The following is a 16310-nucleotide window of genomic DNA, read 5'->3' on the forward strand; positions in this document are numbered from 1 at the left end:
CAGAAAATGTCCAGAAATCAGTGTCTATAAAGCTTTCCATGTACAGGGGAAAGTAGAAAGAATATGCAAAAGCATTATAAAGCAATAAAGAACAAGTAGTGTCATCTTGTGTCAGTACTTTTCTTTCTTACACACAACTGATTGGCCAATCTAAATGATGTGTTTGTAAAGCTAAAACTGTATAGAGTATATGTATAGAGTTATGGCTGATTTTATAAGAAGGATGTTAAGGTGTCACTCACATTCACAGTTTGAACTGAGGTTCTTTGCAATATGAATTTACTGGTGTGGCAGGATAAGTGATTTAACTATCCTACTGGCTCTGCTCAGTGTATGGTTTCGGCAGACCAATAAGGTGGGTGCTACCCAATTATTTAAGGATCCTTATTTTGGTAGGCACATATATGTCTTGGTGATTTGAAGTTCCTCGATCCCTGGCATTTCCTCCCATTTCCGTTCAGGCTTTTCTCCCGGTGTAATGAGGTGAAAATCTCAAGGCTAATTTGTTTGTTTATTTATAGTCTTCGAGAGGCACTGGTAGAGGGTGCATTGTGGAGAGTTGGCGTCAGAGATCGCGTTCAGTGATCGCAACATTAGCCGGTTGCTGAATGATGTGTGTATGTATATGTATGTGTATGTGTATATGTAAATGTGTATGTATGTGGAGCTGAGGTACCTTTGAGTAATTATACAACTTCGCATCTGGTGTTTGTTCAACCAATGGTAAGTGCACCCCTCCCGTTTTCACACTGGGACTTGGTAGATTTAAGTTGACACTACGATCTTTATGTTAACGTGAGAGTGGGGAGTGGAGCATCTAAATCTTCTCTAAGACAAATCCCTAGCCGAAGACGCCGCTGTTTTGCTTTGCCGTTATTCCTTATTGTTCTACTGACTTTTCTTCTTTATGGTTTTATTTATTGTTTTGCTCTACCATTATTCTTTATTGTTCTATTTATTGTTTTGCTTTACTATGGAGCCCTCCTAATGTCAGTAAGGGGGGAAAAATACAGCCATGTGTAATCCGTGCCCTCAGATTTGTAAACCGCACGCACTGCGTTAAAGTTGGGTTTATATGTGTAATAAAAAGGTATATCATTAATAATATATATGCTATAAAAAACCCAAATATACTTCCTCCGTACTGTTTCCTAACACTGCAATAAGTTAGATATCCTGTGAAGTAGATGACTATAAACTTGGTGGAATCTTATTCAGTTGCCCAGGTCATGCACTTTTTAGACGGTCCCTTACTGACTCCATTACTATAAAGCACTGATGACCTGCGTTTCCCAAAGATTTGTTTCCACGGGTTTTAACAGGAGAAAATTTAAAAATATGTTCAGTTGTACTTGGTTGTATGTCCACTCAATACACATTAAGACAATACACATTATGTCCTTTTTGTGTGTTTATTTCTTGAGAAATAGAAGAGAGAAGCTCGAATGTACAGCAAATGTCCAATATAAACCCAACTTTAACGCGGTGCGTACGCTTTACAAAACTGAGGGCATGGTTTACACATGGCTGTTTTTTTAAAATTCTTTTTTTCTTACCTGACACTAGGGAGGCTCGTACTTTACCGTGTATTTATTGTCTTGCTTTGTCTAATATTGTTCGTTGTGTTGGTGTATGTTTTTGTTGACTTTAGTTTTGGATGTATGGCTTCGTATGGATGTTTGGATTGGCTTGTGTTCTGTAACCACATGTAGTGTGAGACACTAGCTGCGTTTACATGGACAACAATAATCCACTTAACCTGATTAAGACCATACTTTGATTAAGAAACTACCATGTAAACAGCAATTTTTACTTACCTTAATCTAATTAAGGTCATACTCGAATGAAGCTCTAATCTAATTAAGACAGGTGGAGTACTCCTGTTTTAGTCGCATTATGGACGTGTATTACAGACATGTAAACACCTTAATCACATTATGAACGTCGTGAGAGTTTTCACCGCATTTTGCGACAGGACACGATCACACACGGCAGTTTTACGGCGAACAAGAGAGTTCGGCTGCGTCCCAAACCACATACTTGCCTACTATTGGCTTGTAGTAGGGAAAAATACATGTATCTCGGCTGCTATATAGTAGGTAAGTACGCAGGTTGAGACGCAGCCCACGGCTTCAAGCAGTCGTCTATTTGCACGCACAGTATGACAAATAATTAACTGCACTTAAAGCGTTTGTAAAAAAAATAAATAAAAACACCCAAAACTGTATACGCTACCACAACGAAGACAAACTGTATGCTGATACACAAAATTCTGGAGGGACGTTGGACGGCGTGGCGCGGTGATGTAATGACGCGGGCTGTTAATCTAATTATGTTCTATAACATGTATAGAGCATGTCTACAGTACAGATGTTTGAGGAGTTTCTGTAAAACGCGATGTGTTCTTGGTGCCATCTAGTGGTGAGAAATCAGGAACTGCAACACCTCTGTAATTTTATTGCTAACACAAAGGTGCTCATAATATTACCGCTCATCCATGCCAACATGCCTAACACAACCAGAACCATGGAGGCCTCCCCAGTGTCCAAGGCTGTAGCGAGCGTCATTGGCACCTTTATATGTATGTATGTATGTATGTATGTATGTATATATATATATATATATATATATATATATATATATATATATATATATATATATATATATATATATATATATATAGACAGATAGATAGATGTATTATTATTTATAATAAAGATATTATCTTCTCTCTCTCTCTTTCAAGTTTCATGGCAATGTCTGTGTGGCTCTTTGAAGTCTTCATCCTGCTGTCGCTGTTAGTGGGAGCATTTTTATATCTACAAAAGAATCTACAGGCAACAGATAATAACTGATAGTAAGACTTTAATACTTACTAACATGGAAAATGTGCACATTACCAGAATCCATATTTAAGTATATATGTCAAAATGTAAAGACAGAAGAACATGAGCAGCTAGAAAATGTAATGTCCAAAGTTTCTATGGTGATGTAAATGCAGTGATCACCTGAGTGTCATTTCTTTCCACATATCAGGAAGCTCAGTAAACCTGGATTAGGAACAGAAGAAGCAGTACCAAGCAGTTGCTCTCCTCCATCACATTAATTCATCCACCCTGAACCACCAGAAAAATATAACCATCAATAACAGATGAGGAACATAGAAAACTAATTTAATTCCTCAATCCACATCAATTTTTCAAAACCTAAACCAGCCTCATTATGTGATGAGTTATAAGACATTATGTGATGAGTTTTGTGACACTGGAGACTTGGCAGTATTTAGAGTCTCCATGTGTGGAGTCCAGAAAATGTCCAGAAATCAGCGTCTATAAAGCTTTCCATGTACAGGGGAAAGTACAAAGAATATGCAAAAGCATTATAAAGCAATAAAGAACAAGTAGTGTCATCCCGTGTCAGTACTTTTCTTTCTTACACAAACTAATTGGCCAATCTAAGTGTTTGTGTTTGTAAAGCTAAAACGCTGTAGAGTATATGTGTAGAGTTAGAGCTGATTTTATAATTAGCATGTTACAGTGTCACTCACATTCACAGTTTAAACTATGATTCTTTGTAATATGAATTTGCTGGGAATACATTAGGGAAAAAGAATATGAAGTATGTAATTGCGCAGGATTAAACTGATATTATAATGACAGCTGGAGCTGGTATAAAGCCTCTCACATTATATTCACATACAGTATGTCTACAATACAAAATTGTAAATCCATTAAACTATGTGACCATATCACAGTGTGTCAAACAAACATAAAATGCAGGATAAAAAAATCTGATCTACTCACGTTTGTTGTTAATTTATAGCTGTCAAATGTGAGAGTTTTATCATAGTGGAGACATTTTATTAAAGACAACAGTCAAATAAAGTAACAGTGTTAGTAGGTCTAAACTGATATTTTGCTGCTTAGGTTCCTGCCCAGAGATACAGACTTAACTAATCTGTCCCTGGTCACCTCAGACAGTATCAATTTCATATCTGGAATAAATGTAAACAGTGACATGACATCAGATGTTTATAGACCATGGAAGTGTGAATAATATCTTTTCAGATAAGAGAACCAGACCACAGTGCTGCTGTCTGCACAAGTGATGAGTTCTCACTTACAAGTCAAGCGTGCTAGGTGGTGAACACTGAAATGTTAATAAAGAAACATATTTCACGCAGAAACAGATTATTGATCAACTCTATGAATAAACTAGAAAACTTTTTATTTAATAGACCGGCTAAACACACCTCTACATTTCTACTGTAATTACAGAAAATGCTAATTGCTGCAATCCTTCCATCTTTTTCTTTCTGTCCTGTAACTTAGAATACAGGAAGTGAGCGGTTAGAATAACCACAAAACTTCCTCTACTTCTCAGTAAAGCATAATTATTACTTTAAAAGGAGCTTCATCTTGCTAGTGTAGTTTCTCATCACTTGTGATCAAGATCTCTAGCAAGTACAGAGAGGACTGTTCTCTGGATAAAATGAGAATACAGGTCATCTTTGGAATCCTGCTGATTTTCACACAAGCTGCCATGGGTAGGTTTTATCCTCTCAAAATGCACAATTCATTTATTCATTAATTGGTCATATTTTAATGAACACTTAGTGCACTTCAAAAGTACAGGACTATCACTGGTATTAAATGGTCTAATATATATTAAAAATTACATGCTGATATTCACAATTGGTCTACTGCTTAACCCTGTGCAGGCTTTTCTTTTCCATCATCAATGTTAACATGTAAGGAGTCTAAAGCAAGTGCAATTTAGGGATGGGCGATCTGAAAAAATATTTCATCACAATACTTAAATACAATATGTTTTTTTTTTTTTTTTTTTTAATGTGTGTTTATACAAATGCTACTTCATCTATTTTAAATGAATCATTTTGCATGCTTCATATATAATTAAAAATGTAAAAATCTTGGAGGAAAATGCCCATTTAATTGTGCACACAATCTTCAGAGAAAGGCTTACACAACAGTTTGTTGTAATATCATTTATGTATTTATGTATCTTCAAGAAAACAAACATGCTGTTATTTCTTTTCTGTCATTGGTCAGAAAAAAATCCAACAAATATGTTAATAATCAATTGGATAACACACACACACACACGCACACACACACACACACACACACACACACACACACACACACACACACACACACACACACACACACTTTTTAGATAGTTTTTTTCATCAAACATGTGCACTTATTCCCACTTTCTTTTCTTTATTAAAAACTGTAGCACAGAACTGAATCAAGCTCTCCTGTAATAATGGAGTGTCATTTATTAGATGATAAAGAGGTGTGTAATAATATCAGTGTGTAATAATATTAAGAAAGTTCCTGATTTTTTCTTCCTCTGCAGGTTTGCTGTTTCAGGATCCTGTTGTCTGTAGATTTAGTGAGAGTAGTCGGTGTTATGTAGCTCTGGGAGAACGACTGCACCTGCAAATGCCCCTGGAGGATGTGCTTGAACTACAGATCACAGACAAGACATCTACCTCTCATTTAATTTTAAAATATAGAAAAACCCAAAGTAACCCACCAAAACCAAATGACCCAAGATGGCAGTTTGTTAAAGATGATAAAACTATGATACTAACCAGTGCAGAGAGGAGCGACTCTGGAACATACACTTTAGACACCTTTGATGCAAACGGAAATAATAAAGGCATTTATACTCTCCAGCTGAACATTGAAGGTAGGACCACACAACCTCTAATCACATCAGACATCACACTACAACGTTATTTTGTAAATATATTAAATTATAAACATTAATTCAAACTATAATCTCGCTCAAGTAAAAAAAAAAAAAACTAAAAAAAAAATACATTTATTTATGCAAATGAGGCTTCATCTATTTAAATATGCAGAAATGTTAATACAAAAATCTAGGTTTTTGATATTGTTAGAATTTAAATCTTTATTTGACTATGAAGAACCTCTGAAGAGAAACATTTTACAGAAATGTTTGTTGGAGAATAATTTATTCATTGTTTAATCAAGAAAATACCATGCCTTGAAAAAAATATTTCATGCCATTTTTCAGGGTAAAGTCCATAATAATCGTATAATAATCAACATTTTGGGAAAATACTCTATAATATCCTTTTAATTAAGGAAAGGACACATGTACACATTATTAATTATCATTATTAATGTTGCTGTGTGTCTGATTTGCGGCTGCATTTTTGGTTTGATAATGTGTTTAGTACTAACGTGCCTCTATAGTAATTCATTCTGAGGTGTTTATCTCTAATCTGCAGCTGAGGTGTCCTCAGTGAAAATGTGGTACAGCTGCTTGTCCCCTGGAGTCATGAAAGTGTACTGTTCTGCTGATGGAGACAACCTCCGCTTCAACTGGAGTTCTGATTTAAACACATTCCCTCAACTGCAGAATGGGAGCAGCACTGTCGTACTGAATAAAGATCATCATGGAAATGTCACCTGCAATGTAGAAAATCACGTCAGCCGTGACCACAATACCACTGAACTCCACCCATGTCCTGGTGAGTCTATCTCATTCTTCTTGGCAAATACAGCCAAATATCCGGGGAATATTTACTAAGATTGAAAAAGTTAAGCTCAGTCCCTAAACAGATTAGAAATGGCTAGAGGTAGAAATGATGCATCATGCAGTGTCAGCATGATGTATCAATTCTGGTGTCGATAGTTCCTCAACCTCAGCTACATCACTCAAGTTCAAATATGGTCTCAAGTACAGTGGTACCTAAAAAAAATCTCTGGGGGCTCGAGCCCCTGCCCTTTTTCTAAATTATTTAAAAGTACCCCTCTCAACAGTAATTAATAAACAATTATATTATGTAAAAAGTATTTGAATTCAAATTAACATGAGAGAGTACACAAAACAGAAGTAAATTAATAAAAGAAAGTCAGAGAAGTTTCCTATTTATTTGTCCAACTTGAGTCTGCAGTCAGATATTCTCGTTGTCGACACTATAGTGATGCGTCTCACTTCAACAGACAGACAGGTATGCTGAAACCACTAGCTCTTCTGCTAACCTTTTCCGTATTAGCAGCATTTTATATACTTATTGTCAGTAGTTTTCAAACTGATTGAGAGGGAATGTGTTGGTATGTACTATCTACTCAAGTTCGCTACAGTTCCAGACATGCAAGTAACCTTGTTATATTATATACATGTTATATAGTCAGTAAAGGCACGATGCCAAACAGATAGAGACAGCTGAAAATTAAAGAAAATGTGAAGGAGGCTGCAAAAGGGACAACTTCCTTATCAACATTTGTAAAAAAGGTGAGCTAATATGAGATAGATAGTTGCAAAAAAGGCATAATATGTTTATAAAGAGTGAGATTCTGTGTTACACGATATTCTGTTCAGCCATACACCAATTGCCCTTGCCCCCTGTGGCACCGCACCCACTGTCCTTTAGCTTTTTTATATAAATAAAACCATTTAGTTCAGTTGGAGAACATTTAATGGACACTACAAAAAAAAAAAAAAAAAAAAAAAAAAAACTGAAAGCAGAGTCGCAGCACAGAATAATAATGGACCCACTTTTCAACATCCCGAATATAGTTATACTATATACATAGAGTCACTTACGCCTTGTTAACTAATATTGCACATTTAATCCTGTAGCCTAAGTGATATGAAATAATTGTGACAAAAGATCATTTAAATGTCAATTTATGTTTTTAAATGAAATTTAGAAGGAATAAATTACGAGCTTTGAGACTAAAAAGCTAATTCAGCAAGCAGTGCTGTGGTTTTATGGAAATAAAGGCCTGTTGCCAAATGTAAATTTAATTGTGAACTTAATAGTTTTACTGACTTTTACAGTAAGAGACATACTGTGGGTGTGTCACTATAATTGTGGATGGTAATACTGCTAGAGTCCTAACTAGAACTAGAAGATACGACCATATCACACCGGTATTATCAATACTGCATTGGCTCCCAGTAAAATCTCTCATTAATTATAAAATACTCTTATTAACCTATAAAGCACTAAATGGTCTCGCGCCACAATATCTAAGCGACCTTTTGGTTTTATATGATCCGCCACGCCTACTTAGATCAAAAGACGCAGGCTATCTGACGGTACCTCGAATAGTGAAGGCTACAGCAGGGGGAAGAGCTTTCTCTTATAGGGCCCCACAGTTATGGAACAGTCTTCCTATTAGTGTTCGGGACTCAGACACAGTCTCAGTGTTTAAGTCTAAGCTTAAAACGTATTTGTTTACTCAAGCCTACCCTGACTAGATTCTGTTCTACTTTCTCCCTCTCTCCTTTCGCCGAGCCCCACACGAATTTATGGAGATACTAGAGATCCAGATCCTTTCTGCCTCTGGATGGAGCTCAAATCTTCTTTAATTCCAGACTGCTGGGACTACGGCTGCTCTTAACGCCATACAGACTTCATATAAATCCATAATGAACTTTTTCACAATATCTGTTGTTACCCAGATGAGGATGGGTTCCCTTCTGAGTCGGGTTCCTCTCAAGGTTTCTTCCTCTTAAAACATCTTAGGGAGTTTTTCCTTGCCACCGTCGCCACTCAGTGGCTTGCTCAGTTGGGATAAATTCACACCTTTAATATCTGTATACCATGTTGATATTTCTGTAAAGCTGCTTTGAGACAATGTCTATTGTAAAAAGCGCTATACAAATAAAATTGAATTGAATTGAATTAATACTGTAGGTTTTTAAAAAAAATGATTTTTATTTCATAATATTTAAATTTTCTTTTAAAATTCTTTGGATTCATCTCTCCAATAAAACTTGTCGTTTTGTTGTAATTATTTCTGTGAATGTAAAAATAAAATACCATTAGATTATATTAGTATTGTCAATCTCATATTCATAATTGTGACCATACACATTCTGTTTACAATGTCTACCAGGGTGATAAAAATATGTAGTTAAATTAAAGTTAGTAAAGTAAACTTGTTGAAGTAGCAAAGTGGTTAAATTAGCTCTTTGGTGAGCTAATTTAACTATTTAATTTTTGGTAGCCCTTTTTTCATTTGAGCCCCTGAAGAACTCTCTGCATGTTCCTGGTCAAGTATATATTTTGTTTTATTCTTCAGAACCTACTACTGAAGTAATCAGCTCCACAACTTCTAATGATGGTAAGTCTCACAGTTCCTTAATTTTCTTATGTTCTTATGTCTGCATGTACTACGTTTTTCCCTGAGACTGGCGATTATGTACTTACCAAAAGCCATGAAAAATGGCAGTGCTTCTAAAACCTACAAAAATACACTACAAAGTGAAATTCATAGCTCTTTCAGTAATTTTAGCATGGGTAAATGTATGACATGATCAGAAAAAGTTGGATTTAATCATAAAACCTGCCCGGGTGTTGTCACTGTTTGTAGGACTACCAGACAGATAAAATATAAAACTTTTCTTACTAGGCTAGTTTGGTGTCACTAGTCAAGTGGAGGGACAGGTAAGCTATCACTGTATGGGTTTCGCTGCTACAGTGCCATGCAAAGTACATTATCTTTCCTTATGCTCTGCTCATACCATGTTCACGTAAACTGGAACTCACAGACATTTACACACCTTGTTTTCCTGCTCAGCATCAGAGGATGTTACTGTTTCAGTTTCAACCATTTTACTGGTTTAAAAAAATTGGCATATATCCATTTTTCCTCACACTGACTGTGAGCTAGCATTTGGCTGAAGTGAGAGCTGTCAGCCAATAAGACACGAGTGTTTCCACATATTTTCCACATAAATTGTGATGCAGATAAGGGATGAAGATACCCTTTCTGACATTTCTGATGTTGGGTCACAGGTGATGGAAGACATGTACTCTCTAGAAGAAATAAATAATTTCAGGCAAAAACAGGCAAATATCTAAAAAAAAAAATGACTACATATGAATGTCTGAATAAAAGTTAAGCTCAGTTCCTAAACACATAAGAAATAGCTAGAGGTAGAAATTGTAGCAGCGTCAACATGATGTGTGAATTCTGGTGCTGTTAGTTCCTAGTTCATATTTGGCCTCAACTGGAGTTCAGTGGTTCTACTTGCACAGTTAATATTATTGGTTGTACCAGCCTGTGATATTTTTCAGTAAACTGAATTGGCTCTATTTCCCAAAATAAATAAACTAGTAAACTAATTTAAACCATACTGACTCCTGACCAGGCCGTTACTAAAGCTACACGATTGAATTGTAAATGTAGCGTCTTTGTTTGTCCCACAAGCTTCAAATCAGACCTCTTGCTTGTAATGGCATGAAAGTAAATTGTGCAACATTTCTTGTGTCTTGTGGGTTAGTCCTGTTCAGATTCACTTCTCTATTCTCAACGTGATGAGGGTGACAAAACACACACAGGGATGTTGTAACACACTTCAAGATGGGCAAGGAAGAGATGGGAACGTCAGTAGGTACTATAGATAATGACCTGAGAAATGTCGATCAGAGAAAGAGGAACTGATAGACAGATCACATATGAATAATATATTTGTATTCTTGTATATCCCAATGTGTTTGAAGAAGGAAGGGACAGACTTAAAAACAAATAAATACATCACAATTAAAATGCTAGGACACACCTACTTATAGGTCTTTATAAGTAGATAAATATAAGTAGATAGACATTATGCAGCGCAAAAGCATAGTGTCACATAAGGGTGGTGAGGCAGATGCAAGTGCAGATAGAAGTTTAATGAAAAGAACATAAATAATACAAAATACTTGGCATGATAACGCAGACATGAACTATGATAGCAAAACAACAACATGGACTAGATAACATAACAAAAGCGACCCAAGACAAAAGCTAGACAAAAGTGCAGTGCAAATTGTGTATATACATACATACATACATACATACATACATACATACGAGTGCTCATTAACATCAATGCGAATCAGGTGCAGATAGTCATGTGACATGGTGCAGTGACCGATGGGAATCATAGTTTCGGGTTCATTCCTGTATATTCATGACAGAACCTGCTGCAGCCCCTCCCCCTCCTCCCGCTATTCACTCACTCATATTAACATAGACAGCTCCGGTCCACTTCAGATTCCTTTAGCATCTTTATCCCCTCAAAAAAGCACCTAGTGACAAATCTAGCAACTTTTTGGGCAAATTTGAGCTACTTTTCCTACTTTACTTTACTTTTACCTCTCTCTGCGGCTACACTGTTCAGCGAGTGGAAGAGAGGAACAGCACATTCATTCACTTTTAATTTTCCTTCTGAGTGAATAGTTTGAGAAAGACTGCTGATTACCGTGTAGTCTTTATAGGCCACGTTTCAGTCACTATTTCATACTCGTTCAGTTGTATGAAAACATGACAATATCTCTTGTATAGTCTTTGAAAACAACAACAACAAAAAACAGTGCTTGAAAAGTCCTTGAAAATCCTGGAATTTCATAAAGGAGCATCTGTATGAACCCTGTAATAATAGCCATGTTTGATCGTAAGCAAGTTCATTTCCAAATTCAGTTATTTATTACTAACTATGTGTTCATTCTTAATAATCAGAGGACAATTTCCATTTGCATGATTTCATTGCTCCAGGGAACAATAGAGGAAATATGTGGCAAATTGAATTAGTTGCTTGCCAACTGTATGATTGTTCTTGAGGTTTTTTTTTTTTTTCCAACAGACAGTTATTCATTCTCATTAATAAAGTATTGAGAGGAAAATCTGGTTTGCCTGTTTTCATTTATATCTATGTATTTCCGTAAATTTAGTTCATTTTGTAGATTTGAATTATGAATTAAAACAATATTGCGTGGTATCGTTATACTTCAGCTGGTATAGTATCGAAAGATATGTTTATGGTATTGTGACAACCCTAGTAGTTTATGTGGGGTAATTATGAATCGCCCAGAACCTGATATGGATAAGGCAGAAAAAAGTACCAGCATCTTGTGAGAAGTGCCAGTACGCAAGAAAAAGTCACGTCAAATGTAAAATGTAGAAGTGTTGGTATTGTTTACCGTTGAGTACAGGCCCACTTCGAGCACTGCACTAAGTACTCCCATGTGAATGTGTTTTACTCATGAAACCAACTTGAACAAAGGTAACAAAACACAAGCTGTGAAGCTGTTCAGCAGTGTAGCCAACTTAATGAATTTGTTGCAAGATTTGATAAATTGTAGACCCATTTGGTTGATGTTGGAATTAAAGTGATTGTGATTGGTCTACCACTCTCAGCGTGTGTAGAAAAGGAAACACCCACTACCATAATGAGAATCAGCTTGTTCTGGAAAAAAAAAGAGTCTATTTTAACTTTATGCTGTGTGAATGATGCGGCTTATATGCGGCTAATAAACAAAATGAATTGTGAGTGATATGGTCTTCTGAAGTCACGTTTGATAAAATGCGAATTTCTCTGAAATCGTTACTATGGACAGGTGTCTGGTCTCATGGTTTGGACGAATTGTCTAGTGAGTACGTTCGGAGGATTATAATGCTAAAAATCATTTGAAACTGTCCTTATATCTGTGCTCTCCCACGGTTTTAAAATCGATCAAGATAAAAAAAAAAAAAAAACAACTCTAGTGTGTCCCTGGCCTAAGTGACAAAACTGTAGGTAATATTGGGACCATGGCTGAATAGGAGAGGTATTTCAATAACTACACTTAACAACATGCACATGCACAACAATATAAATTTGAGCCTGAGTCCGATAGTGATGCATCGGAAGATCAACCCCATTCACCATCACAAGCATGACGAGAACAGGACATTTCTCACTGGTAACGTTATATGTAGTTTGACAGTAACGTGAGTTAGCCGGTTAGCAGAGGCTAAGAGCTAATAGGCTAACAGCTGTGCACTGGCTATACACAGATAAAAACCATGCATTTAGAATACTCTGTAGAAAATATATACATAAATAATTAATCAACTTACAGGTTGTGATCCAGAAGGTCCAAATAAAGTAGATTTCTGCAACAACAAGTAATCTAACTCTTTCGAGGCAACTACAACTGTAGTGTTTGATTGCGGGTCAAAGCTGTTCGCGAGCAGTCGATGACTGTTCCTAATATTTTCTTCCTCTGCAGGTTTGCCATTTCAGGATCCTGTTGTCTGTAGATTTACTGAACTTAAACAGTGTCATGTAGCTCTGGGACAACGACTGCACCTGCAAATGCCCCTGGAGGATGGGTTTGAACTAAAGATCACAGACAAGACATCTACCACTCGTTTCATTTTAAAATATAGAAAAAACCAAAGTAACCCACCAAAACCAAATCACCCAAGATGGCAGTTTGTTAAAGATAATAAAATTATGATACTAACCAGTGCAGAGAGGAGCGACTCTGGAACATACACGTTAGATATTTATGATGCAAACGGGAGTACTAAAGGCCGTTATACTTTCCGGGTGAACATTGAAGGTAGGACCACACAACCTCTAATCACATCACACAGGACACTAGAAAATGACTACGTTTACATGGACAGCAGTAATCTAATTATTGAACTTACTCTGAGTAAGATACTGTAATAATGTGATTAAGGTGTTTACATGAGTCGCTTTTGAATACTCCTGTCATGTTCCCGTTTGACATGTTTTAGAACATAATTAGATTAACAGCAAGCGTCATTATGTCACACAGTTCGACGTCCCTCCAGAATTTCACGTATCAACATACAGTTAGTCTACGTTATGGTACCGTATACAGTTTTGGGCGTTTTTTATTTAATTATTTTTACGAACGCTTCAAGTGCAGTTAATTATTTGTCATGCTGTACATGCAAATAGACAACTGCTTGAAGCCGTGGGCTGCGTCTCAAACTGCGTACTTGCCGTCTATATTGTAGCCGAGATACATGTATTTTTCCCCACTACAGGCCTATAGTTGGCAAATATGTGGTTTGGGATGCAGCCAAACTCTCTGGTTCGCTGTAAAATGCTGAGAACTGCCATGTGTGAACGTGTCCTGTCGCAAAATGCGTTGAAAACTCTCACACGATGTTCATAATGTGATTAAGGTGTTTACATGTCTGTAATACATGTCCATAATGCGACTAAAACAGGAGTACTCCACCTGTCTTAATTCGATTAGAGCTTAATTCGAGTATGACCTTAATTAGATTAAGGTAAGTAAAAATTGCTGTTTACATGGTAGTTTCTTAATCAAAGTATGGTCTTAATCGGGTTAAGAGTGGATTATTTTTGTCCATGCAAACACAGCTAATGTAAAGCTGAAGATATTAATAAAATCAGCATTACACTTCTTGAGGTACAAAGCACTCAATTTATGATTTAAAAGAGTAAGTCTCTGTGAAGTGTTTTAGCTGACATACGTTTATGGCTTTAAAAAACTCTTCCTCTGTATTTGTTGAATATCATTGTTCTACTTTAATATGCCATTATGCATCAATCTAGACGATGATATAATGGCACAGCTTATGGTTTTAAAACTGCCTTGAATTTTTACCTAATATCTCTCTGTAGCATTAATTATTAGTTCTTAATTCCCCAGTATTTTAGAAAATATGGTGGTGGAGAAATGCAAACTGCTGTACAATGACATTAGTTGAAATCACTGAACTGAACTGACTATTGTAGTTTGGTCCAGACTGAGCTGTAATGTACTGTGACCTGAACGTGCAAAACATATTATCATTCCAAAAATATAACAGCAAATCATGAAATGCAACAGAGAACCAAAATGACAACAACTAATATAGAAGCAGACAGCACACACACACACCCGCCCCCAAAAACAAACAAACAAGCAAGCAAACAAACAAACAAACAAAAAAACACGTTACCAAATTCACCACAGTAAGACCAAAAACACAACAAGAAATATGAAAACACAAAATCAGAAACACATCAACACTATCTCAAAATGTAAAGGGACGGTACATATTTAAAACCACATACTTGCTGATTGGATACAATACATGTCAGTCTGAGAGAAGGTGGAAACAGGGAGATGTCCATATTTCATCTTGAAGTCCATATTTCATCTTACAGTATGATGAAATATGGACCTACATGAATCTACTGATGCTTGTATTTGTGTTTATTTTCATCAAGAGCATTTGTACAATGTAATTTTAGATGTGTTGTCACCTTTATAGTCACCTAAAGGCCACATGAAATATCTCATTCTGATTAACTGATTTCCACTAAGCTATATAAATAACAGCTTGGAAAAGGTGGCATCCTTTTTCCTTGTAATAATCACAACAATCAGCAATCAGCAACAAGTATGTGATCTTCAATAAAGACATACACATTTATTTAATTTTTTTGTTCTTAATTTGCTGTTATGTTTTCTGGTTTAAGTGTTGCATTTTAAAAAACACAGAAAATTGAAACACATCATTGAAACACACAATCATAGAAAAAAAAATCTATGTAGTAAATTGTAAATTCAGATGTAAATGCAGTGTTTATTAATTCTTTAGGGGAAAACCATTTTTCATAGCTAAGCATTGTTCTGTCATGTATCAGGAAACTCTGGACTCCAGTTCCCACCAGCCACTGCACTGCACTACATGTCACATGACCACCTGCACCTGATTCATGTTTCTGTTAATGAGCACTCTTGTACATACAGCTATTGTCTGCACTGTTTCTCTGTCTTTTGTTGTCTTAGACTTTCGTGTTCCATGTTCCCGTGTTTTGTTTCATGGCATGCCACAGTATTTTGCCTAGTTGTCTTAGTGTTTTTGTTTTGTTCTTTGATTGTTTAAATAAATGTTATATACTGCGATTGTTTCCGAGCCCATCCTTGATTCGAGACAGAACGAAAGACCTTCAATCGGAAGCAGCAGTTCGCCAGGATGAACGACTGGGGCGTCAGGATGCCACCGATGTTAGAGGAGTACTTCGCCATGCTACGCCAAGAGGCGGAGGATTACCAAGCTGCTCTACGAAAGCAGCAGGTCGCCAGGAATTACCTGGCCTTCAACTCCCCTCCCACGTTCATGAAGGACTACGCCATGCCACGCCAACAGGAGGGGGTAGTCTGTGGTCGGGGCTAATACCATCTCCCACCCTCCCTCCCTCCCTACCTCCCTACCTCCCTCCCTACCTCCCTACCTCCCTCCCTACCTCCCTACCTCCCTCCCTACCTCCCTACCTCCCTCCCTCCCTACCTCCCTACCTCCCTCCCTACCTCCCTACCTCCCTCCCTACCTCCCTCCCTACCTCCCTACCTACCTCCCTACCTCCCTACCTCCCTACCTCCCTACCTCCCTACCTCCCTACCCTATTATGGATCTCATTCAGCCTTCCTGCTCGGCCGTGGACGTCGCTCCGCCTTCCTGCTCGGCCGTGGACGTCGCTCCTCTTCT

The 16310-nt window shown here is 37.0% G+C and overlaps 2 protein-coding genes across 5 annotated transcripts in view; both read left to right on the forward strand.

Annotated features, from left to right (window-relative positions):
- Positions 1–16310, forward strand: part of LOC108280967 (uncharacterized) — a 119360-nt gene that overhangs the window by 79022 nt on the left and 24028 nt on the right. The gene's annotated exons all lie outside the window — the stretch shown is intronic.
- Positions 4355–9361, forward strand: LOC108280981 (uncharacterized). The gene is made up of 4 exons (XM_017496490.3): positions 4355–4546; positions 5386–5721; positions 6290–6532; positions 9099–9361. Exons 1-4 carry the CDS (start codon positions 4492–4494, stop codon positions 9203–9205), a joined length of 741 nt encoding a protein of 246 aa, XP_017351979.2. The 5' UTR covers positions 4355–4491; the 3' UTR covers positions 9206–9361.

This window comes from Ictalurus punctatus, chromosome 2, assembly GCF_001660625.3.
Source record: "Ictalurus punctatus breed USDA103 chromosome 2, Coco_2.0, whole genome shotgun sequence".
Classification (NCBI taxonomy): domain Eukaryota; kingdom Metazoa; phylum Chordata; class Actinopteri; order Siluriformes; family Ictaluridae; genus Ictalurus; species Ictalurus punctatus.

Bases quoted from the DNA above. Each gene is read 5' to 3' on its own strand.
- LOC108280981 (XM_017496490.3), top strand. From the start codon at position 4,492: ATGAGAATACAGGTCATCTTTGGAATCCTGCTGATTTTCACACAAGCT. The intron at 5,722-6,289 runs GTAGGACCACAC...TCTAATCTGCAG, and splicing joins TCTCCAGCTGAACATTGAAG to CTGAGGTGTCCTCAGTGAAA. The intron at 6,533-9,098 runs GTGAGTCTATCT...TTTATTCTTCAG, and splicing joins TGAACTCCACCCATGTCCTG to AACCTACTACTGAAGTAATC.